Genomic DNA, 26,552 nt, shown 5'->3' with positions numbered 1-26,552 from the left:
CAGTATACAGAGCCTTTTTACTCTGACCCCTGCTTCTTCCCCAGCTACTTCTCATCACATATTCATGAATGTGGTCAGCCTCATAACCATCTAGAAAATTCCTGCTTATCTTTCACCAACTCAGATGTCACCTTCTCTTTGTAGTTTTTCTTAATCCCTTCTCAAGCTGAACTATCTTCTTTCTGTGTTTCCAGTTGAATTCTGAGCATGATTTTAAGTAAACTGTACTACAGCATTTACTCTGTTTTCCTGGCTAGGTTATAAATGTTTGCTGGATAAAATATATCATTCCAATTGCTAAATAAATATGCAAACATCTGCCTCACATGTTCAACTAATATTGGTCAAACTAATACTGACTGAATGAACAGTGTTAGTAGGAGGGTTATATCTAAAAATAGCCTAAATGACTTAATCTGCTGTGTGAAAATAAAGATTTTTTTTAGATAGAACAACCATACCTAAAACCCCCAGGAATACTGGCCTATGTATGCTATTTTTCACATGCAAGGTTATTGCTACCTTGGCAAATTCTACATTCTCAGTACATAGGTGAATTTGGTTGAGTAGAATGATCACCTGGAAGTTGCACTATATCTAAGAGGTTATGAGAAGGATGGTCAGGTCTCTTAAATTTCAGCAACATTTTGACACAATAAACTCGACTGATTCCTCCTAAACTGTTCTCCACTTAGAAGTGAAAAAAAATAAAACAAAACCAAATGAAGATGGCTGAATTGAATGAGCATTCAGCCTGAGTGCTCAATCCTTATGGGGCTCACAGACCTCCATGAGCAAGAAATTTTTTTTAAAGTGCGTTTTTCTAGATTTCTGATGATATGAATACCCTTCAAAAATCCCATTGCTGCTTCCTGGCATTGACCAATACCATTGTAAGGTTAATCACCAAAAACTTGGTAGATGACTAACCTCGCAGAAACATGGAATGTATTCTAAATAGGAATCACTTTTAAATGAACTTACTGAACTTTTATATTGCCACCACAAATTTTCATTTCTTGATGGCCCCCTAAAAAAAGATACAGACTTTTAAAATTTAATAAGAAGGGCTGAGTGCTATTTTAGTAATCTTTTGATCTACTTTCCTTAACAAGTATTTATTAATAAAGATTTATTTCAACTTTAGTAAAACATGACTTAACATTTTACATTAAAAACTAAAACAGACATTTCTAATTTCAAAATTAACAACCTAATTATAATGTGTAAGTATATGTACAGAGTATAGCAAAATATATTAGTGTCCAAAGATTACTATAATCAATTAAGATTGAGAGCCCAAAACAATGTTTATAAATTGTCCTTTCAAAACCCAACCTTTATTTCTCCATTACCAAACATGATTCCAGTTAGTGATTTACAAATATTTATACAGGGAAAAACATACTAAAAGTCATCAACAAAGGCTGTTTTTGATTACTCCGGGATTCTAACTCATTTTAGATTCTTCTAAGAATTATTTTGAGCATACAGTTTAGAAATGCTTGTTTCAATGACTTATTCTTACTATGTTCATAAACACAAACACATAACATGTGTGTATGAAAGAATACACAAAAAATTGTTTTATTGGTATTTAGAGGGTAGTTTTAATATAAGCTAAATATAAACACAATTGTTAGATATTCTGTCACTTGTCTTGCAAAACAATATTCCAAGATCAACCTTGAAGCATTTATAAAAATGCAAATGAATAAAATATCTTCCTTAATTAACTCTAAGGACTCCATATACAAATGCAAAAATGTGAACTTAACAATAATACATCAAATGTTGAGCTACTAATAGTAGAGCAACAAAACAACAATTTTATATAGCTCCAGGTAAAAGCATGTAATTTCCCACATCTACTATCTTTGTATTTTGCACAGAGTTCCAAGGCAAAGATTGCTTCTAGCTTTATGCATTACCAGAGAGGATGCCCTGTGTGGCTGGCTTATCACAGGCCTTTTAGTCTTCTTTCCTGATAGATCCTTCACTTCTTTGGCAGGAGGCACAGGAATTGGTTTCCATGGAATTGGGTTATAAAAGGCTGGTTCTGGATAAGAATTCCCACTGTAAAAACCTAAAATTATTTAAAAATCAGAATAAAACAAGAAAAACTTTTTGAGATCAAAGGAACTATTTTTAAACTCATAGAAAAACGTTAAAATGTTAAAAGGGCAAAAATATCACTGACAAACCTGACTCATTTAAAACGAACTCAAATATTTTCAAACAATACTTTTCAAATACAGTAATGTTATAGTAAAAGTTAAAATATAAATGATAATTCTGAATATTCAAAGAACATTAATGTTCAAAACTAAAAACTCATACAACATTTCTTCTAAAAAGTTAACTTTAGAACCCTTAAATTAAACAAAATCTTCATTTTCTTATTTCAGTCTGGGAAACTTCTGATTATGTACTAGTTTCCCTAGTTGGACACTAAAGCTTGCAGGAAAAAACGTATGTTGCATATGTAGCTAAAGTGAATCAAGATTGTGGTTCAGAACCACTGAAATTCTAAATCATTGTCACTCAAATTAAGCAGATTTCATACACTCTAGTTTTGTAATTAAGAGCAGTAGGGCATTTGCAGACAACAATGTTTATTATAACACTTATTTAAGCACAAATTTGGTAAAATAATCCATTATTTGGCAATTAAGTTCTAGTCAATACATATATTCCATCCAAGTTTTAACTTTACTATCCAATCGTTTTGTTGAAACCACTACTTATTTCAAACAAGAGAGCAAAATAAAGGAGCAGACTGCTCGGTAGCTGTAGTGGATGACCTCTGTGACATGCAAGAGAGGCCTAAGTCCTGACAGAAGGAATGTGTCATTCGGACACAGGCAACCCACTTTGACTGCATACATATGTCAACACACACTTCAGCACGATGGTCAAAACAAAGTCTGGAATATGTTCTATTGTGTGAACAAAACAGAATGGGAGTATTTTTAATAATAAATCACTTAAAACGAGTGAAGGCAGCTATCAGCAAGGTATGAGCTTCCAACGTGAAGTACAAAGGAAAACACACACTGCCACTTATAATCAGACCAAGCCAAAAAAGCCAACCAGGTCTGTGTCTGGTTCATGTGCCATCTAGTATTCCACCCTGCAAAAATAATGAGCCAAAGACACTGGGAACTCTGCCTCAGAGAGGTTAGAAAAGGGAAAGAAAATGATCCCTTAAATATATCCTGATTAAGGCTTTAAGATCCAAGGAATGTAAAAATTTTACTTATTTCTTAACGTTAGAAATCATTACTTTGCAGTTTTGCCACTGTTGCCTTTAAAATGTATCTGAGTTTAGAGAATGACAACAAATTTGTAGTATCTCCACAGGAACACAGTATGTTATAATCTTCCAGAAAATAGTAATTTGAAAGAAAAATAATTTTTACACACTTCTATTTCTGTCAAAAGGAAACATAATGTATAATATTCGCTCCTGCAAGCCATATTTATGTAAGCCACATAACATAAAAACCAACCTGTGAGTTTTCCATTGGCATAACCATAGCTCTTCGCAGCTGGACGAGGTTTATTTTTTGCATTTTCCAACCATTCCTTAAACTTTTTTTCTGCTATTTCCTTTTTTTCCTGTAATTCAGCCTGCCGTTGTTTTTCTTTTTCCTTAAAATGACAAGACCAAAGAATCTCCAGGGATATTCTGTAACTAAAAGTTCTATTCAGAGTCTACTGACTTGCTCCCCAGTAGCTCCCCATCCCAAGGGCTTACTGATCAGAAACACTGAATCATATTTCTATAATTAGAGAGCAAAATTTAACAAGATCAGGGATGTGATATGAAAGTGGCTGCCTCTAAACAATGATATTAAATCCAAGAAGAAAAAAGCAATTTGTTCTTTTAAAATAGAACAGTAATTTACAATAATGTAATAAAGCTTTCCATAAAAGTACACTGAATAATATTTAAAAGCATAAACAACAGCAAAAAGCTTGCACCTGACTGCAGGAGTATCAATAGGCTTATTAATATTTATCAGTCTAAGAAAATCACAAATGCATATTCATTTATGAAGCTTAATCATAATATAACAAGTAGGGATAGCTACATGTATTTGTATTATGCTAAGATAATGCCAATTTTCCATTAGAAATTCTTTACACAATATAGTTGGCACATATAAACACCAAGTCGTGTATTCTAACTGATCACCTTAGCAAAAATACCTTTTCTTTCTTCTTCTTTTCACATTCTTCAGCATTTTTTTTCTTTAACCATTCTTGATATTTTTCCTTTGCTTTTTCTTGTAAATGTTCTTTCTCCAGTTCCTTTGCTGCTTTTTCTTTCATTTCCTTATTAATTTTTTGTTCCCTTTCTTTTCTTTTCTTAAATAAAAATGAAGGAATTTTCATTGGAATCTGTAATCATTCTTATACAAGGAAAGTGTTACAGACAGTAATTTTCTAAAAACAGTGGTAACATAGTGGTTGACACAATGTGGCTTATGAAAATATATAACACGCATGAACTTACCTGATCAATTTTAGTGTACCAGCTTGAGTGTGTATTTCATGATGGCCTAACAAAGATCTTGTTCAACAAAGTATATTCAGAGCCTGGAACAGTGTTAAGTAAATAGTAGGTGTTCTATAAAGATTTGCTGAATAAATGAGTGAACAGAAATGACAACCTGTTAGACTGTCTTGAATCTTAGTGTTTTTTTTTCTATATATATATATTTTATTGAAGTATAGTTGACTTACATGTTTCAAGTGCACAGCAAGGCAATCCAGCTATACATAGACACATATATTATTTTTGAAATTATTTTCCACTGTAGATTATTACAAGATATTGACTATAGTTCCCTGTGCTATACAGTAAACCTTTGTTGCTTATTGCATATCTATTTTTTTAAATTAGAAATCTAGCATTCTAGTCATACGGAGTCAAACAAGTAGAATCAAAATGTCATAAATTTTTCAGTTCAGCAAAAATTTGTAAATTTTCTAAAAAATACATATAGTATACATATTATTTATATATATATGTATACAAAAGCTTTCTACTATGCTTGAGAAAGAACATCAAAAAAAACAGAGAAGAGATGGAGAGATTGGAAAACATAAACTAAATGAAATGGGAGCACTGAATATGAAATAGAAAAAGTGAACAAACTAGATAAAAGATCATCACATAGTCCACTTGCTTTTAAACATGACTGCTTATTAGAAACATATCTGGAGCTCTGGAGGAAAAAAAAGCAATACCTGGGCATTTGTGTTTTTCAAAAAATGGATAATTCTGATTTTAAAAAGTGACTGCAGGTTTTTCTATTAAATCCTAGTTTTGGTGACATAGAGTTCTATTATTTTTCTGTTGAACAATCATGATACAATGGTATTAAGTGAATAAAAGATACATAATCACAACAGTAAAAGATATTTATCATTTTTCACAATCAATAGCCAGACAAAAAAATAAAAGGTAATTACAACTGCAAGCCACAACAGGAACATGATTAGCTTAACAATATAAAATAATTACATCCATTTGGAGAGTCAAGCAGAACAAAGTGGTAAGTGGAAATGCATACATGCACATGTCTTCCTCCACCCAGCCAGTCTATGTCTTTTGGTTGGTGCATTCAATCCATTTACATTTAAGGTAATTATCAATATGTATGATCCTGTTACAATTTTCTTAATCGTTTTGGGTTTATTTGGTGTAGGTCTTTTCCTTCTCTTGTGTTTCCTGCCTAGAGAAGTTCCTTTAGCATCTGTTGTAAAGCTGGTGTAGTGGGGATAAATTCTCTTAATTTTTGCTTGTCTGGAAAGCTTTTGAATTCTCCATCAAAACTGAATGAGAGTCTTCGTAAGTAGAGTATTCTTGGTTGTAGGTTCTTCCCTTTCATCACTTTAAATATATCATGCTATTCCTTTCTAGCTTATAGCATTTCTGTTGAGAAATCAGCTGATAGCCTAATGAGAGTTCCGTGTATACTGTCATTTTTCCCTTGTTGCTTTTAACATTTTATCTTTGTCTTTTATTTTTGTCAGTCTGATTACTAAGTGTCTTAGTGTGTTCCTCCTTGGGTTTATCCTGCCTGGGCCTCTCTGTGCTTCCTGGACTTGGTTGACTATTTCCTTTCTCACATTACAGAATTTTTCAGCTATTATCTCTTCAAATATATTCTCAGGAACTTTTTCTCTCTTCTACTTCTGGGACCCTTAAAATGTGATTGTTGATGTGTTTAAGGTTGTCCCAGAGGTCTCTTAGGTTGTCTTCATTTCTTTTCATTCTTTTTTTTATATCCTGTTCTGTGGCAATGATTCCCATCATTCTGTCCTCCAGGTCATTCATCCATTCTTCTGCCTCAGTTACTCTGCTGTTGATTCCTTCTAGTGTATTATTTACCTCTATTTGTTTTTTAGTTGTTATAGGTCTTTGGTAAACATTTCTTGCATCTTCTTCATTGTTTTCCCGAGATCCTGGATCATTTTCACTACCACTATTCTGAATTATTTTTCTGGAAGGTTGCCTATCTCCACTTCATTTACTTGCTTTTCTGGGGTTTTATCCTGTCCCTTCACCTGGGACATAACTTTCTGCTTTTTCATAGTGATTAACTTTCTGTAATATGGTTTTTGTTTTAGCTACTGTGGGACTGTGCTTTCTCTGGCTTCTTCTGTCTGCCCTCTGATGGATGAGGCTAAGAGACATGTGTAAGCTTCCTGGATGGGAGGGACTGGCAGTGGGAAAAACTGGGTCTTGCTCTACTGAGCAGGACCTGGCTCAGTAAAGCTTTAATCCAATTATCTGCTGATGGGTCGGGTTGCACTCCCTCCCTGTTAGTTGTTTGGCCTGAGGCGACTCAGCCCTGGGGTCTATGGTAGGGTTAATGGAGAAGTCCAAGAGGGTTTACACCAAGGGGGACGTTCCTGGCCTGCTGCTGCCAGTGCCCCTGTCCCTGGGGTGAGACCCTCCTGACCCAGGCCTCTACAGGAGGCCCTCCAACACTAAGCAGGTATTTTTGATTTAGTCTCCGGTGGGGTCACTGCTCCTTTCCTCTGGCTCTTGGTGCATGCAAGGTTTTGTTCATGCCTTCCAAGACTGGAGTCTGTTTCTCCCAGTCCTGTGGAAATCCCATAATTAAATTCCGCTGACCTTCAAGGCCAGATTCCCTAGGGATTCCCAGTCCCTTTGTCAGATCCTCAGGCTGGGAAGCTTGACGTGGGATTCAGAACCTTCACAACAGTGGGAGAATTTCTTTGGTATTAGTGTTCTCCAGTTTGTGGATCACCCACCTGGCAGGTATGGGATTTGATTTTATTTTGATTGTGCCCTCCCTATCACTCGCTGTGGCTTCTTCTTTGTCTTTTGACGTGGGATATCTGTTTTTGGTGGTTCCAGCATCCTCCTGTTGATGGTTGTTCAACAGCTAGTTGTAATTCTGGGGCTCTTGCAGGAGGAGATGAGTGCACATTCTTCTACTCTGCCATCTTGAACCAGAAGCCTGAATCTTAGCGTTTCTTAATGGATGTTTACCCTCACTCTAAAATAGGAGCCACATAGGTATATATTTCCCAGACAATTTGCCAATATGAATACTTGGATAAATCTTCACCATAAAAGAGTTACAGAGGACCAATTTTAGCCCATTAAATACTGTTATAAGGGCACATACAGACAAATCTCTGGCTAGGCAATTCTTATAAGTCTTACATAGATCAAGGGTTGGCAAATTATGTCCTGCAGGCCAAATATGGTCCATTACCACCTGTATTTATAAATAAAGTTTTATTGAAATGTGGCCACACATATTTATTTACATATTTATTGTCCATGGCTGCTACTGCACCACAACAGCAGGGTTAAATAGTTACAACAGAGACTGTATGGTCCACAAAAACTGAACTTTATTTGACCCTTTGCAGAAAAAAACCTGACATAGATTATAACTGAATATTTTTTCCTTTTCTCACCCAAAGGATAATCTACCAACACAGTGAAATTCTAAATAACCAATAACATGGCTAGCTCTCTTTATCAAAGGTTTAGAAAATAATCTGCAAGGCATAAAGTGTATGTAATATAAATGTCACATATATCACCCTTCATGGAGCAAAGAAATATGAACCAAGAAATTCTTCTCTTGAAAGCATCTTGTAGAATACTTCAATACAAGCAAGTCAAATAAGATCCAAGTAACAAACATCAAGTTATATTCAACATATGTGCAGTGCTGTGCAAGAAAAAGTGAAAGGCACTCAGTCATGTCTGACTCTGTGACTCCATGAACTACACAGTCCAGGGAATTCTCCAGGCCAGAATACTGGAGTGGGTAGCTTTACCCTTCTCCAGGGGATCTTCCCAACCCAGGAATTGAACTCAGGTCTCCTGCATTGCAGACAGATTCTTTACCAGCTGAGCCACAAGGGAAGCCCAGGTATACTGGAGTGGGTAGCCTATACCTTCTCCAGTGGATCTTCCTGACCCAGGAATCAAACCAGGGTCTCCTGCACTGCAGGCGGATTCTTTACCAACTCAGCTATCAGGGAAGCCCCTGTACAAGAAAGGCAGGGGTTAAAAATCAAAGCCCAGGAATCCCTGGCAGCTCAGCGGTTAGAGCTTTGAGCTTTCACTGCTGAGGGTGCAGGTTTAATCCCTGGTTGGGGCACTAAAGATCCCCCAAACCTTGTGGCAAGGCCAAAAAAAGAAAAGAAAATCAAAGCCCATCATTCCCCAAGTTGCTATATTTCCCTATTGTTGGGCAGCCAATACCTGTAAAAGGAAATCCTTTCTTGCTGAGAACTCAATATCCATTAAAATAACACTGGAATTTAACTACTTCCTACAGTCAGAAAATCCACAAGATTAAAAAGGATCTTGCAGCTCTATCGGACTCGTAAGACTCCTCCAGAAGCTCATCAACAAGGAGTCATCCGTCAGAAAAAAAAAAAGGAGTCAACCAGTCTCTACACTATTTTCAATTTTTGACAGCTAACATTTATTCAGTGCTAAGTCTGCCTGTTACTGTTCTGTACATTGTATACATATACACTATGTCAGTTAATTCTTAAAAGCACAATATGAGAAAGATCTCATTTTATAAATGAGGAAACTACGGCACAAAGAAGTTAAGTAATATGCCCAAGGTCACACAAATGGTAAATGAAAGATCACTACAGATCTCTCATATACATATGAGATAACACTGAAAACAATTTATTTTTTGGCCAATAAATCCAATTTAAAAGAGACATTAAAATTCCTGAAAAATACACCACTTTTCAAAACTGATTCAAAAAGAAATAGAGTAACTGAAGTAACTGTTATAAGTAATTCTACTTACTAAAAATAATTCAGAATTTAAAACTTTCATATAACGAGAACTCCAGCTTCCAATAGTGTCACTGTAGATTTTATTACACATTTAAGGAAGAAACAGTACCAATTACCATACAAATTATTTTAAAAAACAGAAAAAAAGAACACAACCAAGCTCATTTTAGGAGTGCAGTATTTCTCTAATATCAAAACCAAATATGAAATAAGAAAATATTAGGAATAAAGCAAAATAACTCCTTTCACCAAAACATGAAATACTTAGGGATATATTTAACAAAAGACATTTAAATATACCTGTACATTGAACTTAAAAAAAAAAGCTGATTGAGATAAATATGACCTAAATAAATAGAAAAGAAAAATCACACTCATAAGTTTATATTATTAAGATAGTAATTTTCTCCAGAATGATCTATGTGTTCAATGCAGTCCCAATAAGTATCAGTCACTATTCAAGCAAGCATGATTAGAGAAATTGATAAGCTAATTCTAAATTGTATATGGAAAGGGTGCAGAGCAAACAAAATAATTCTGAAATAAAGAAAAAAGATGGAAGACTTAGAGTATTTGATTAGAAGAATTTTAAATTAAAAATTACTCTATAAAGCTACAGTAACCAGACAGTGTAGTACTAGCATAGATCAAAGGAACAGAACAGAGTCTAGAAACAGACCCAAACATATTTGCTCAATTAATTTTAAATGAAAGTGCCAAGATAACTGAATAGAGAAAAAGATTATCTTTCAACAGTGTTAGAATAACTGGATATCCATACTCTAAAAAAGTTAACCTTGACCCTTAATGCATGCTATCATTAACATTAACTCAAAATACAAACACAGGCAAATGCTGAAGTTATAAAATCTCTAGAAGAAAATGATGGAGAATATTTTTTACAATCTTGGCATAGGCAAACATTTCTTCAACAGAAAGCAAAACCCACAAACTATAAAAGAAAAAACAGAAATACAGAACCTACCCCAAATTTAAAATTTTTGCTCTTAAAAAAAATACCATTAAAAATTAAATGGAGGAAATATTTACAATACATGTTACAGGACTTAAAGGAATATAAGAAGAACTCTTACAACTTACTATTAAGACACACAAAATGGGCAAAAGTTTAAACACAAAACAAACAGAAACTCCACAAGAGACATAGAAATAGTCACCAGTGTTATGGATTGAGATCTGCCCTGCCAAAACGCATATGTTAGAGCTCTAATCCTCAGTGTACTGGTTTTGTTGTGTTTTAATTGGAGTGTAAGTGATTTACAATGTTGTTCAGTGTCAGGTGTACAGCTAAGCGATTCAGCTATACATGTACATACATTGTTTTTAAGATTCTTTTCTCATATAGGTTATCACAGAATTTGAGTATAGTTCTCTGTGTGATACAGTAGGCCCTTGTTATGTATAGTAGCATGTGTATGTTAATTCTAAGAGGCTGATTTACTGTCCCATTCCCCCCAGGTTTTACCTTTGGTAACCATAACTTTGTTTTCAAAACCTGTAAGTCTGTTTCTGTTTAGTAATAAGTTCATTTGTATCTTTTAAAAAAAATTTTGATTCAACATATGAAAATATGTAAATCTCTGCTCCAAGCATGTTGTTTCAAACAGCATTATTTTATTCTTTTTTTGTGACTGAGTAATATTCCATTGTAAACATACCACATCTTCTTTATCCATTCATCTGTCAATCGACATTTAGGTTGCTTCCACATCTTGGCTATTGTAAATAGTGCTGCAATGAACACTGGGGTACATGTACCATTTCAAATTATGATTTTATTCAGACATATGCCCAGGAGTGGGATTGTTGTATCATATAGTTCTATTACTAGTTGTTTTTTTAAGGAACCTCCCATAGTGTTCTCCATAGTGGTTATACCAATGTAGGAGGATTCTCTTTTCTCCACACCCTCTTCAGTATTTATTATTTGTAGACCTTTTGATGATGGCCACTGTGACTCATGTGAGGTGATATCTCATTTGTAGTTTGGATTTGCATTTTTCTGATAATTAGTGATGTTAAGCATCTTTTCCTGTGCTTTTTCACAATCTGTGTATCCTTTTGGGAGAAATGTTACTGGCACAGGTGATTCTCAGGTCTGTGCCCCACCACTTGGGGCCATCTATGTATCTTCTTTCAGTCTGTATGTGTCCCTAGATCTGAAGCAGATCTCTTATAGATAGCATTTATAAGGGTCTTATTTTTGTATCAATTCAGCCTGTCTTTTGGTTGGAGCATTTAATCCATTTACATTTAAGGTAATTATCAATATGTATTAATATGTTCTTATTGCCATTTTGTTAATTGTTTTAGATTAGTTTTTGTAGGTCTTTTTTCTTTCCTTCCTTTTTTGTTCTCTTGTGATATGATGACTAACTTTAGTGTTGTTTGGATTCCTTTTTCTTTTTTGTATATCTCTTGTAAATTTTCAGTTTTTTATTCCCATGAGATTTTGATATAGCAGTCTGTACACATACAAGATTGTTTTATGTTGCTGGTCTTTTAATTTCAAAATGCATTTCCAATATCCTCCATTTGTACTGTCCTCACAATTGCTGGTTATGATATCATATTTGTGTGTGGATGATTTCCTACCTTTACTGCAGTTTGCCTTTACTGGTGAGCTTTCCCATTCATAATTTTGTTTCTAGTTGTTGCCTTTTATTTTTCACCTAGAGAAGTTCCTTTAGCATTTGTTGTAAAGCTGGTTTGGTGGTGCTGACTTCTCTTAAATTTTGCTTGTCTGTAAAACTTTCGATCTCTCCATCAAATCTGAATGACAGCCTTGCTGGGTAGAGTATTCTTGGTTGTAGGTTTTTCCCTTTCATCAATTTAAATATACCATAGCATTCCCTTCTGGCCTGCAGAGTTTCTGCTGAAAAATCAGCTGACAACCTTATGAGGATTCCCTTGTTGCTTTTCCCTTGTTTCTTCTAATATTTTCACTTTGGCTTTAATTTATGTCAGTTTGATTAACAGGTGTCTTGGCATGTTCCTCCTTGGTATAAGCTGCCTGGGACTCTCTGTGCTTCCTGGATTTGAGTGGCTGTTTCCTTCCCATGTTAGGGAAGTTTTCAGCTATTATCTCTTCAAATATTTTCTCAAGCCCTTTCTCTCTTCTCCTTCTGGGACCCTTATGATGCAAATATTCATGCTTTTAATGTTGGCCCAGTGGCCTCTGAGACTGTCCTTCCTTTCATTCTTTTTTCCTTTGCTCTGTTCCACAGGAGTGATTTCCAAGACTCCATCTTCCAGCTCACTAAATTCATTTTTTCCACCTCAATTATTGTGCTACTGATTTCTTCTCTTGTATTTTTCATTCTAGTTATTCTATTTTTCATCTCTGTTCTTTAAATCTTCTTGCTCTTTGTTAAATATCTTTTTGTATCTTCTTAATCTGTGCCTACATTCTTTTTCCAAATTCTGGCATCATCTTTACTATCATTACACTAAATTCTTTTTCAGGTAGGTTGCCTAAATCCATCTAGATATCTTATGGGTTTTTATCTTGGTCCTTCATCTGGAACATATTTCTCTGCTGTCTCATTTTTGTCTAACTTTCTGTGTGTGTAGTCTCCTTTCTGCTGGCTGCAGGATTTTAGCTCTTCTTACTTCTGGTGCCTGCCCACTGGTGGAAAGAGTTGGGTGTGTCTCTCTGGTGAGCAAAGCCTTGTCAAACAGTGTGTTTAGAGGGAGCTGTGAGCTTGGTACAGCTTTAGACAACCTGTCTGCTGATGCGTAGCAATGTGTTCCTATCCTGCTGGCTGTCTGGCCTGAGGCATTCCAGCACTGGAGCCTGTAGGTTGTTGGACAGGGCCAAGTCTTGATGTCAAAATGGTGACCTCTGTGAGAACTCATGCCAATCAATACTCTCTCGGGCCACTGCCTCCAGTGTCCTTGCCCCCAGCTCAGTGATCCATGGCCAACCTTCATACTCTCCAAGACTCACAGGTAGGTCTAGCCCAACCTCTTCTACTTTGTGTTGGATCCCAGTGTATGTGAGCCCTCTAAGACTGGAGTCTCTGTTTCACTCAGTCCTGTGGAGCTCTTGCCCTCAAGCCTGCTGGTCTTCAAAGCCAAGTGCTCTGGGGGGGTTCCACCTCCTGATGCCAGATCCTCAGCCTCAGGAGCCTAAGATGGGGCTTAGAACTTTCACTTTTGCAAGAGAACCTCTGCAATATAATTATTTTGCAGTTTTTGGGTCTCCCACTCGTGAGGTCACTAAAGTATCTCTCTAATTGTCTTTTTTGGCTTCTTCTATGTCTTTGAATGTAAAATATATTTTTTGGTAGTTTCCAGTCTTCTTTGTCAATGGTTGTTCAGCAGTTTGTTGTGCTTTTGGTGTTTCGTGAGAGTTCAGTTCAGTTCAGTTCAGTTGCTCAGTCGTGTCCGACTCTTTGTGACCCCATGAACAGCAGCACGCCAGGCCTCCCTGTCCATCACTAACTCCCGGAGTTCACTCAGACTCACGTCCATCGAGTCAGTGATGCCATCCAGTCATCTCATCCTCTGGCGTCCCCTTCTCCTCCTGCCCCCAATCCCTCCCAGCATCAGAGTCTTTTCCAGTGAGTCAACTCTTCGCATGAGGTGGCCAAAGTATTGGAGTTTCAGCTTTAACATCATTCCTTCCGAAGAAATCCCAGGGCTGATCTCCTTCAGAATGGACTGGTTGGATCTCCTTGCAGTCCAAGGGACTCTCAAGAGTCTTCTCCAACACCACAGTTCAAAAGCATCAGTTCTTTGGCGCTCAGCTTTCTTCACAGTCCAACTCTCACATCCATACATTACCACTGGAAAAACCATAGCCTTGACTAGACAGACCTTTGTTGGCAAAGTAATGTCTCTGCTTTTCAATATGTTATCTAGGTTGGTCATAACTTTCCTTCCAAGGAGTAAGCATCTTTTAATTTCATGGCTGCAGTCACCATCTGCAGTGATTTTGGAGCCCAAAAAAATAAAGTCTGACACTGTTTCCACTGTTTCCCCATCTATTTGCCATGAAGTGATGGGACCAGATGCCATGATCTTCATTTTCTGAATGTTGAGTTTTAAGCCAACTTTTTCATTCTCCTCTTTCACCTTCATCAAGAGGCTTCAGCCCCTAGCCATCTCCTGTATCAACAGAGGAGCATATATTAGGCTGCAGAACACAGGGCAGTGGTGCTGACCTTCTCTGCAGTTTACTCTCCATTTTGCCTTCTACAAACCAGTTGCTGTGCTCTCCTCCTAGGCTTTGAATGTCCCTCTCCATCCAGGCTTATCCCCCGCCAGTGAAGGCTCTCCCCAGGGTATGGAACTCTTTCCTCATTCATAGCTCCCTCCCTGGGGCGCAAGTGTGTCCTGATTCCTTTCCTTTTCTTTTTCCTTTGTCCTACCTGGTCATGTGGAGGTTTTCTTGTCCTTTTGGATGTCTAAGGTCTTCTGCTGGCATTCACTAGATGTTCTTTGTAAATCATTCCACTTACTGATATGTTAATGTTTTTGTGAGAGTAGGTGAGCTCCCCTACTACTCCTCCACAATCTTGATCCCCTGGCCTGATGTTGTACTTTGAGACAGGACTTTTAAGTCACTCAATCTGTGCTATTTTGTTATGACAGCCCCAGTAGACTAGTAGAATAAGCTTATGAAAAGATGCTAAACATCATTAGATCTCAGGAAAATGGAAATTCAAACAATGACATACTGCTGCTACTTAGCCAGTCATGTCTGACTCTCTGTGATCCTATGGAGCCCGCCAGGCTCCTCTGCCCATGGAATTTTCCAGGTAAGAACACTGGAGTGGAGTGCCATTTCTTACTCCAGGGGATCTTCCCGACCCAGGGATTGAACCTGTATTTCCTGCACTTGCAGACAGATTCTTTACTAGTGCCCCCTGGGAAGCCCAATGACATACTACACGTAACAGAATGATTTAAAATGAGAAAGACTGATAATCTGGCAAGGATATGGTACACTTGGAACTGTCAGATATTAGAGGCAGGAATATAAAATGGCAGAAGCACTTTATACGAAATTGCCGATTTTTTTTTTTTTTAACCTAAAAACCTACCATACAACCCAGCAATTCAGTTCCTAGGCATCTACCCAGGAGAAATGAAAGCAAGTATCAACAAAAACACTTGTACGTAAGTGGTCACAGAATTTTACTCATATCTCCAAACTGGAAACAACCTAATTATCCATCAACTAGTGAATGGATACATAATTTGTGATACTGAGCAATAAAAAGGAACAATCTTAATATAAGAAATATTAGCAATTTTTAAAAACAAAAGTAGCCTGGGACTACCCTGCTGGTACAGTGGATAAGAATCTCCCTGCCAATGCAGGGGACACAGGTTTGATCCCTAATCCGGGAGGATTCCACTTGCAGAGAAGTAACTAAGCCCATGTGCCACAACTACTGAGCCTGAGCTCTAAGGCCCATGAGCCACACCCACTGAGCCTGCTCGCCCTAAAGCCCGTGCTCTACAAAAAGAGAAGCCGCCGCAATGAGAAGCCCACACACTGCAGCAGACAGTAGCCCCTGCCTGCCACAACTAGAGAAAGCTCTGCACAGCAACAAAGACAGAACACAACCCAAAATAAAAATATTTTTTTAAAGTAGCCTGATGCTAAGGAATATACATTTAGTGATTCTATTTGAAATTCTAGAAAAGGCAAATCTTATCCATAGGAACAGAAAGCAGACCGATGGCTTCCATAGAGCTGGGGTTAGGTCGGGGGTAGGAAGCAGGGGTTAAATGCAAAGGAGCTCAAGGGAGCTTTTTGGAGTGAAGAAAGAGTTCTCTCTTTTGACTACGGTGCTGGTTTTATAAGTACATATCTTGTCACACCTCATCAAACTTAAAATAGGTGTATTTTATTGTATGTAAATTATAGCTCAATGAAGTTGATTTTAAAACATCAGACAGGCTCTCTGCAGCATTTAAACTACAGAAGAGGGAATGGAATGTCTTTAGTTAGCAAAAGGATACCAGAACAGGCACTCAGAGAGAAGTACCGAGAGGGAATAGCCAGCCACTAAGTGGCTTCAGATTTTCTGGCACTCCAGTTCTACACCACACAGAGCACAACAATACATCTTTTTTTTTTTTTTTAAAGATGGTGCCTTGAGAGAACGTTTGTTTCTTCCAACTAAAGGAAACTAACAAACCTGAATTTCTATTTTGATTCCTTCAATAGTACCTGGCACATAATAAAAGTGTTGAAGGCATCAATGAGAACTGATGACAGTTATCAATCATATGCTTGTTGGCTTGAATTAATTTTTGACATTAAAAAGCAGTTCTTTGGTTTAAAAAAAAAACTTTAAAAATAAATTTACTTTTAATTTTCAATGAAGGCAAATACCCTTTTACAAAATATGTGGTAACACACAGTAAAAAACAATCTAAAAAATAAATTAGTATGGCAACACAAATATCAGAGTACCAGATGAGATAAGCCCTTTATTTGAAAAAAGCTTTACAAAAAAAGAAACCAGTCACAATAAAAGAAACCAGCTTTGCTAATGGATACATAAATTCTTTTTGTCTGATTTTTTGATAGAACACAGTGAAAATGACTTAGAGAAAATAATGCCACAGATATAGCTAAAATGTGAATGAGGCTGGAGGCAGCAGAGGACCACACACCATGAAATGTAAACAGAGGGGAAAAAAGCTAGATGCCAGACAGGAAGAGAAGAACCAGAAGAGCAGTCTTTACAAATAGAGGTAAATATAACCAAGGTTGAAATAAGAAATCTGAGCGTTCTTAAAGGAAAAAAACTAGAGTATCCTAATTATTCCTTAGCATGCATAAGAATTCTACAGAATAAGTAAATTTAATTTTTATTTCTCAAGGTTCATTTTTAAACTCTTCTCAACCTTATGGAATCTTGCTTTTGCTAATTAGTGATTTATGTCAGGGCAAGCCACCTCCCTCCAAAAGAAAGAAATTTTTTTCTCAAATAATTGGATTAGATCTACCACCACTAATTAAAACAGGGAATGTATCATCTCTACATTCTTAGACAAACAACAACTATGTTTGACTGGCATGGTAAAATGAGCTTAATGGAGTCAGAAGATAAGAGGAGCTTTTAGAGGAGAGAATATACTTATACAATACACACAAAACTGGTTTATAATTATACACTTCAAGAAAGTATCACTCAAGGCTTAGTAGTGGTCATACAGGCTTATTTTGATTTTGGCATTTTTTCACAAAGAACTCTCTTATTGTGTTATGGGATGTAGCAAACTTTAAAAAATAATTTACTTAAGTAAAGAACAACAAATATATTTATGGTTATAACACACACATGTCTAGCCAATTCCTTCTTACAATATTTGGATGAAGAAAGCTATGTAATCTTCAACTTACTGGGGAAGTATTTACTAGGTACTCTTATTAATACCACTAGGCACTACATTCAACAACAGCTAGGAACCAAAAATAATGTAAAACTTTTGGTTTACAATTTCAACATCTAACTGCATTCATGAACCTGGACATTAATAATAAAAGCAGTACCACTCCAAATATGCAAAAACTCACAACAGGAAACAAAGTGACAAGATAAATATTTTTTTAAATTTCTAACTTGTGATCTAATACAAGAATGTATTCAAATTCAAAGGAAGATGATACATTTATTCATTCAATAATTTATCACCTCCAAAATACTATGTATATGTTTGCGTGGTCCTCTCTCCATTCGACCCACCCTGCCCTTCCCCACTGTGTGCACAAGTCTGTTCTCTCTGTATTAGACAGCCAGTGGGAATTTGCTGTGTGACACTGGGAGCTCAACCTAGCACTCCGTGACAACCCAGGGGGTGGGAGGGGGAGGAAATGGGAGGGAGGTTCACGACGGAGGTGACATATGTATACCTGTGGCTGATTCATGTTGATGTATGGCAGAAAAAGCATTATGTCAGAGCTTATAATAGATAAAAAGCAATACAAAAATAACTCCTTAGTTACAAAACAGAGACTCACAGACAGAGAAGGAACTTATGGTCCCCGGAGGGGAAGAATGGGGAAGGGACGTTAGGAAGTTTGGGATGGACATGTACACACTGCTACATTTTAAATGGATAGCCAACAAGGACCTACTGTATAGGGAACAGGGAACTCTGCTCAATGTTATGTGGCAGACTGGATGTGAGGGGAATTTGGGGGAGAATGGATAAATGGATAAATATGTATGGTTGAGTCCCTTCACTGTTCACCAGAAACTACCACAACATTGTTAATCAGCTATACCCCAGTACAAAATAGAAAGTTAAAAAGAGGGGGAACCACCTAAAAAATAACTCCTATCCTGAAGAGTCTTAAAATTACATGAGAAGTGAACACATATGCATAATACAAGGCAGCCACAAAATATATATATAACACATGGCAGTATATGATAAAGTGATGTCAATTAAACAAGGATTCAGAGAATACTTCATGTAGGAAATACTTTCAGTTGGATAACAAAAGGAGGTGAGTGAAAATCGCTCAGTCATTTCCAACTGTTTGTGACCTCATGGACCATGCTCCTCTGTCCATGGGATTCTCCAGGCAAGAATACTGGAGTGGGTTGCCACTTGCTTTCAACAGGGGAACTTCCCAACCCAGGGATTGAACACGGGTCTCCTGCACTGCAGGCAGATTCTTTACCATCTGAGCCACCAAAGGTAGGGGGGAAATGTGATGAGATCCCACATTGAGGAGATAATTATTTAAAAAAAAGTGAGAAATAGAACAGAAATGTTCTCAAAAGTTCTTGCGAACACATATTCCTAGGGGCTTGGAGCACAATCCAAAGCCCAATATTTCTTTGAATTCTACTGTGTATTTTAAAAATTCTATAAAATTTATGTTCTATACTATTAAATATCTGTGCTTGCTTTAGCATAAAAATAACATTTTTCTTCTCAATATTTTCCAGCAAAACTAATACACCAAGAAGATGGGCCATGCTTATCCTGAATGTGCTCCCCAAAGATGCCAGTCAGAGGCTGACAGTGTGGAAGGAAGAAGAGCACAGGTGAAGGAGACATGGTTCAGAGCAGAAGGTGTTTACCCAGCCCCGCCAGAACAGTTCACATGCTATTCAGAGGACAGTAGGGAATGACAAAAGATGTGTTTTTGAACTGAGGAATGACATTTGGCTTTTTGGCAAGATTTCTCTGGCAAGGATACAGAGGATGAAGTCAAATCTTGGGTGGCTTTTAAGCATCAAGATACTGATTTATCTGCTGGATAACTGAACAAAGAGGCACAAATCCCTGCCCTTATGGGGCTTACATTCCAGTATGGGAAATAAACAATGAAGTGAAGTGAAAGTCTCTCAGTCATATCCGAATCTGAGACACCACGGACTGTAGCCCACAGGCTCCTCTGTCCATGGAATCTTCAGGCAAGAATACTGGAGTGGGTAGCCGTTCCCTTCTCCAGGGGATATTCCTGACCCAGGGATCCAACACAAGAGAATTCCAATTACGTTTTGGTGACTGAGAAGTTACACTAAGATCAGAAATCAAGGAGTCAGGACGATGGTTCTGTCAGAGGAGAATGGATAAAAATGGGTTGTTTTAGATTTGCAGGCCCAGAGGTGCCTACCTACTGAAGAGATGAAAATCCAAGGCTCTAGGAGGTCAGGTCTGGAGATAGTAGACTTCATGACTACCTGCAACCACATCCAGATGGAAGCCACATGAGGGAAAAGGGAGAGAGCAGACAGCAAAGGACAAAAGATCTGACAGACATCCCTGGTGGGGAGAGGTTGGGGTGGGGCGGAGAGGGGGCAGAAACTAGGTCAGAAAAGGAAGAATCCAAGAGAAAACGAGAAACGCGTAGGTAATCACTAGGAGTAACAGGATGCAGACTACAGATGAGAATATGTGTGTGCCCTTTTTTCTCCTTACCTGTTCATTCTTTTTCTGAACCCATTCCTTGTGCTTCTCTTCAGCAATTATCTTTCTCTTTTCACGGTCTTCCACTTCTTTCTTTTTTTCTAGCTGTTGATTTAATTCCTATAGATTTTATTCAAACAAAAGGCAACATTTAATAGAAGTATTCAACCTTGCATATTAAAAATAAAAGTCTGAGGTTAACCAATTAAACAAGAATATAGTTTCCTTTATAGAAATACACCATTAGTGACAATAACTTACTTAAGTAACTAGTTTATGATGAAAGGAAAGCACTGGTAAAAAGTATAAGTCATTTTTTAGAAATGCAAATAATTGCTTGGCAGCAAAACACTAGTTTCTTAGACTAAACTTCAGCTAAATTACCCTCATTGAAATCAACTTTCCCACACATAAATTTTGGCATCACTGTATGCTACTGGCAGAAGCTCAAGAGAATTGCAACTTTTTTACAGTTATAAAAAGCTTCTAGATTCTTGATGAAGATAAAGGATAGGAATTAAATAATCCCTAAATTAAACTTTTAATTCAGAGTTATGCCAAAGAAGAAATGTAAAGAAGCCATTCAATTTTTTAAAGGGAGTAAAAAAAAAAAAAGGATCCAGATTTTCGTTCACTGATTTTATAGCTGTTGGAGTGTAAAACAAAACCACATTCATATCCTAGATTATTTAACTGCCTTGCTGTCACTCGAATCTACACGTTTGGGCATTTCCTCGGGAGAAAGAATGTGGGAAGTATGGCCAAATAAAACTACAAGCTGAATGCCACCACTCTGTCACTCACCAGTTAGATTACTGCATTAGCGGAGAATGCTGTTCAAACTAGACTCCTAGGACTCTACCACCATAATTACCGGTTATTTTTCTTCTCTCTCCTTAGATACCAGCAATCGGATACTTTTACATGTCTTCCACTGGACCTCGCTCCCTATTCCCATGCCTCCCTTTCCCAAGGACCTACCTACCTCAGCAATGGGTGGCAGTGGGAAGGACAATTTTTCAATTGTCAGATAATTCCAGTGCGTTAAATGAAATGAAGATAAAACTTGACACCAAGAACATATCTTACGCCTTTTAGAACAACTGGTCTCAGGATACCTGTCTTCCATGATCTCTCATCCCCAAATCCTTCAGCATAGGTAACAACTGTCCTCACTCATTCAGTCTCCCAACTTTTCAACACTGTACTCCCCTACCCCCCAAGTAAAATATCCATCTTGCTTTTTAAAGGATTCTCCATTACCTCTGCAGCTGCTATCCCTTGATTATTCACTTATTTTTTTAACGGAGCACCTACTATAAAGATAGCAGGGATGAAATTCCAGAAGTCTCTGACCTTATCTGATTCTGTATACACAAAAGAATTAAGTGCTGTGTTGTGAGGTACTGTGTAGAATAAGAGCTCAGAAAAGGAAAAGGAAGATGAGAGGAGAGAGTAAGGTCCAAAGTAGTAAAAGAAAAAAAAAAAAAGCACCATGAGAGGAACAATGAGGAAATAGCTTGACTACAAGGGGGAGGAGTGAAGACTAGAAAATCAGAGTGTGGTATTAATACTAACTAGACAGGAAAAGGTCTTTTGAGACAGGCAAAGTAAAGTAAACACTGTGGAGTAGGAATACTTGGCAAAGGGAATGATTCAGAACTCTCAATGGTAAAGGCTGAAAACTGCATTTGAAGGGATCAGAACTATTCTGAGGGAGACAGACGAGGAGGTTGTCACAGTATATGAGTTGGAAGGAGATATATATGAGTCTGGACTTGGGTCAGGAAATAAGGGAGGGATATACTTCTATGTATATGTATACACATATATAGAAGTATATCCCATCCCATATATGTATACATATACATAGAAGTATATCCCTCATTTCCTGACCCAAGTCCAGACTCGTATATGTATATACATATATGTGTATACATATACATAGAAGTATATCTACATATGTATATACATATACATATATGTATATGTATGACAGGCCAGATATAGATTTGACAACCACATTTTCCAAAAAAGTCTTAAATTTTATCGTCAAGAAAAGTAATGATTTAAATATACAACTAAAAATAGGGTTGATTACTTTTATGAACCTTTTCAGATTCTTCATATAATTAAGCTCAAAAGTAAAGAAACAAAAATCAGACTTTGTATTCTGATTTTATGGTTCAAAAATTCTAATGTTGATATAAGAGTTAAAGATGAAGGAAGGGTCAAAAGTCTCTAGAAAATGCTGCCGTTGACCCAAACAGTGCTCTAATCTCAGGGTGTCTGTACAAGCAATTTGCCACCTCAGAATACACATCACATTCTGAGAAACAACCCTCCTTCCAAGGCTGGCCCCTCTCAGAATTTCCCACCCTAAATGCCTCCATCTGTTTACCACCAGAGCAAGTTTCTACCAGACACTGCTGGAGCCTTCTCTCATAAGGCCCTGTGTCGTCTTCTGGTACACCACTGAATTTCAACAGAATTATACATCTTCCCACAGAGTAAACACTTGATTACTGAAAACCAAAATCCAAAGAGGATCCTAAACATGGATTTTTTATTTCAATAACTTTTGCCGACTAAGGTAACAATCAGAAAAACTGAGTTTCTGAGTCTCACCAACTCTATATCCTGCTCTTTTCCTTCATTAAGCACGGATGAATAAAAAGGGCAAAAGCAAGATGGTGGGAAAAAAACAAACCTGGATTATTCACAAATTAGATAACTTTTATAGTTTAGAATAGACTGTACTAAAATGTTAAAGCAAATGTCAAAAACAAAAATTATCCAAAGGCCATAAAGAATTTAGGTCAGTCTGCTAAAGAATTGTTTTTAAATAATAAAAATTTAAGTAAAACTTATATGCCTTACAAAAACAACATACTAGTTTTTCACAATACTAATGTTAAATATTTACTATTTTTATTACTTCAACAGTTAAAATATAAAAAAAAAACTGTAAACATAATTTTGATGTGTTAATCTTACAGGGACATGTGAAACAAATCAAAATGTTGCTAAAATCAAATTTATGAAAGGTGATGAACTTTTTAATGATTTAACTACCTTTAAATTTTAAGATTTCAAGGAAGACTATATGAAAGCCAGTGTACACTTAAAATTAAATACTGAGTCTGACCCATTTATTTCTAAAATGCACCTTGGTATTGTGGAAAAAACACTTATTAAGTTGGAAGTCAAAAGACCCAGGATCCAGTCCCAGCTTTGTCACTAACTGAAACATTGGCAAAGCTACTCTCTGGCCTTCATCTTTTATTAGGGATCTGAGATGAATTGTTCCTTGTGGTTAAAAATCTGAGATTTTAATGATATGATTTATAAATAAATCAGAGAATACAGTAAATAAGAACAGAAAAGTAAGGAAAGCATGACTTAGAAAATTAAAACAAAAGGAAAGGCATGAAAAAAAAATGTGAATACCACAATAGCTCAAAGTAAGTTTATACCAAAGTGAGTAATTTATCTGTATGTTATGATGTCTCTGGGATGACTGATACAGTTAAGACTCATGCTAACATATTTTAACTGCTTCAGAATTAAGTAATGATGTAGCCATAAGAAACGTCCAGCTACTAAATATATGAAAAGGCTTTAATCTTTTAACCAATTATATTCTGCTACATGCTTATTCACTGAGGTAGGAAATTTTTTTATTCATTATTCTAAACTGTTCTCTTATCTTCAGCAGTTATTATCATCTCCTTTAACACATAACAAACAACTAATTTTTACAAAGTGATTTCTATATATTAGGCCACATCCTGCTGTTCACTTAGTTCCCAAAACACTATGAGGTAAATGTCACTCTCCCCTTTCACTGATAATCCAGCAGAGAAAGGCTAAAGAGCCAAGATCTTAGTTTTGAATCCAGGATGTACGACTCAAGAATTTATGCTTTTAACCACTCTAATATTGTCTAACATCTGTCTAACATCTCTTATAGATGAAGAGACTGAGGTTCAGAGAAGTTAACTTTTCCAAGATCACAGATTTACAACAGCAAGACTAGAATTTCAGCCTAGTTCCATGTTACTCCAAAGCTCAGAGTTTCTTATAATTTCTGTAATTTAATTACATTAATTTATGGTGTGCTGACTTAAAATGGCTTCAAGTGACCCTCCTTTTCTTAGGATAACAAGTGACTTCTAGTGAGGCTGGAGATAAAGCTAAATAACATAAACTGAGCTCCACAATACCACTGATTCACTAGATCAGTGTTTTGCAAAACTGAGATTCTACAATCAATGCATGGGTTATGACTAGCTTTAAAAAAAATTAGAATATTTCCAAGTTCTCCACAAAATTAAGCTATTTCAGATATATACATAAGTGTGTATATATGTATGCATTTGTGTGCAATGAAGAAAAGCAGATTTCTCAGTGTGAACAAATATTTTGAAAGGTACAAAATTAAATAATTCCAGTAGTCATGTATGGATATGAGAATTGAACCATAAAGAAGGCTGAGTGCCGAAGAACTGATGCTTTCAAACTGTGGTGCTGGAGAAGACTTTTGAGAGTCCCTCAGACAACAAGGAGATCAAACCAGTCAATTCCAAAGGAAATCAAGTCCTAAATATTCACTTGAAGGACTGATGCTGAAGCTGAAACTCCAATAGTTTGGCCACCTGATGCGAAGAGCCAATTCATTGGAAAAGACCCTGATGCTGGGAAAAACTGAGGGCAAGAGAGAAGGGGGCAACAGAGAATGAGATGGTTGGATGGTATCACTGACTCAATGGACATGAGTTTGAGCAAACTCAGGGAGAGTGAGGACAGAAGAAGCCTGGCGTGCTGCAGTTCACGGGGTCACAAAGAGTAGGGCTTAGCAACTGAACAACAACAAACTCAACAATGGAATTAGTAACGTTAAAACTTAAGATTGAAGTAAGAAAATTAAGCGTCTGGGGCCTTAACAACAGATGAATTCTGAAAATAAATGAAAAAGCATTAAGAAGGCTATGACTGAGGAGAGTGGCCAAGATGGTGGAGTAGAAAGGCCCTGGGCTCACCTTTTCTCATGAGTACACTCAAAACCACAACTCTATACAGAACAACTGTAGATGAAAAAGGCTGGAACCTAAAGACACAAAGAAGGAACCATAATGAGACAGGTAGGAGGTACAGATTCATATTACCCCCGAGGATGGGCAACCCACAAAGTAGAGAATAAGTATACTGCAGAGGCTCTCGCACAGGAATGAGAGTTCTAAGCCCCATGTAAGCCCTGCAGTCCAGCACTGGGAAGACAAGTGCCGAAAGCATTTGGCTTTCAAGGTCAGTGGGCTTACTTGCAGGAGCCCCACAGAACTGGGGGAAAAGAGATTTCATTTTTAAAGGGCACATACAAAATATCATGTACAATGGAACCAGGGCAAAAGCAGTAATTTGAAATTAGCTTGGGCCAGACCTACCTACTGGTCTCGGAGAGTCCTCTAGGCAGGCATGAGGTGGCTGTGACTTACCCTAGGGACACGGACACTGGTGTCAGGCATAGCTGGGGCATTCAGCTGCATGAGCTGATGGCGGCTGCATCTTGGCCCACTATCACCAAGACCTGGGCCCATCCAACAGTTTGCAGGATGCCTTAGGCCAAACAAGTAACTGAACAGAGACACAACCTCACCCACCAACAGGCTGCTTAAAGACTTCCTGAGCTCACAGTCACCACCAGACTAGGCCCTAAACACAGATTTCCTCACCAGGGTGCCAAGAGCTGGGTCTGGGCCCTTTGCACTGGGAAGCTAACATGAGCCTCTCGATCACCCCACACACCAGGAGGGCAGACACCAGAAGCAAAAAACTATAATACCACAGCTTGCACACTGAGTCCAGCAACAGCAGGTCAGACCCTACCCTGGGACCAGCTGGGCACTGGCCCTGCCCACTAGCAGGCCAACAAAACTTGGGACACCCCAGCCCCATATCCAACTGTGTCAGGAACCAGCCTCCAACACCAATCATCTAAAATGAGCTCTGGGATCCCTGGGCCCTGAAACCAGGCTCTAGGACGCAGCTCTGCCTGCAGTGGTCCTGCACTAACCCTAGGATCTGGCTTCACCTGCCAATAGGTGGGCAAGAGCCCCAGAGTCTTCAGGATACTAACTCTAGCCAACAGTGAGCCAGCACTACCCCCAGACTCCCTAGGGTTCTGCAACAGCTGCCTCATGACCAGCTGACACTAACGAGTAGCCAGCAGCATTCACACAAGGCAGTGCCTGGCAACCAACTAGACTAGCAGCCAACCAAGCCTACCAGACCACTCACAGTC

General features: G+C 37.5%; 1 protein-coding gene across 1 annotated transcript in view; it reads right to left on the bottom strand.

The window, feature by feature from the left end:
• Positions 1–1,198: 1,198 nt before the first annotated feature.
• Positions 1,199–26,552, bottom strand: part of CCDC34 (coiled-coil domain containing 34) — a 49,718-nt gene continuing 24,364 nt past the window's right edge. Inside the window, exons 4-7 of the mRNA XM_005890676.3 lie at positions 20,264–20,371; positions 4,216–4,374; positions 3,513–3,654; positions 1,199–2,086 (exon numbers count right to left, since the gene is read on the bottom strand). Of these exons, the coding sequence (XP_005890738.3) occupies positions 1,872–2,086; positions 3,513–3,654; positions 4,216–4,374; positions 20,264–20,371 (624 nt within the window). The 3' untranslated portion in view covers positions 1,199–1,871. The remainder of the gene's footprint in view (positions 2,087–3,512; positions 3,655–4,215; positions 4,375–20,263; positions 20,372–26,552) is intronic.

This window comes from Bos mutus, chromosome 15 (genome assembly GCF_027580195.1).
Source record: "Bos mutus isolate GX-2022 chromosome 15, NWIPB_WYAK_1.1, whole genome shotgun sequence".
NCBI classification, from domain to species: domain Eukaryota; kingdom Metazoa; phylum Chordata; class Mammalia; order Artiodactyla; family Bovidae; genus Bos; species Bos mutus.
This window is presented reverse-complemented; position numbering and strand designations above follow the sequence as displayed.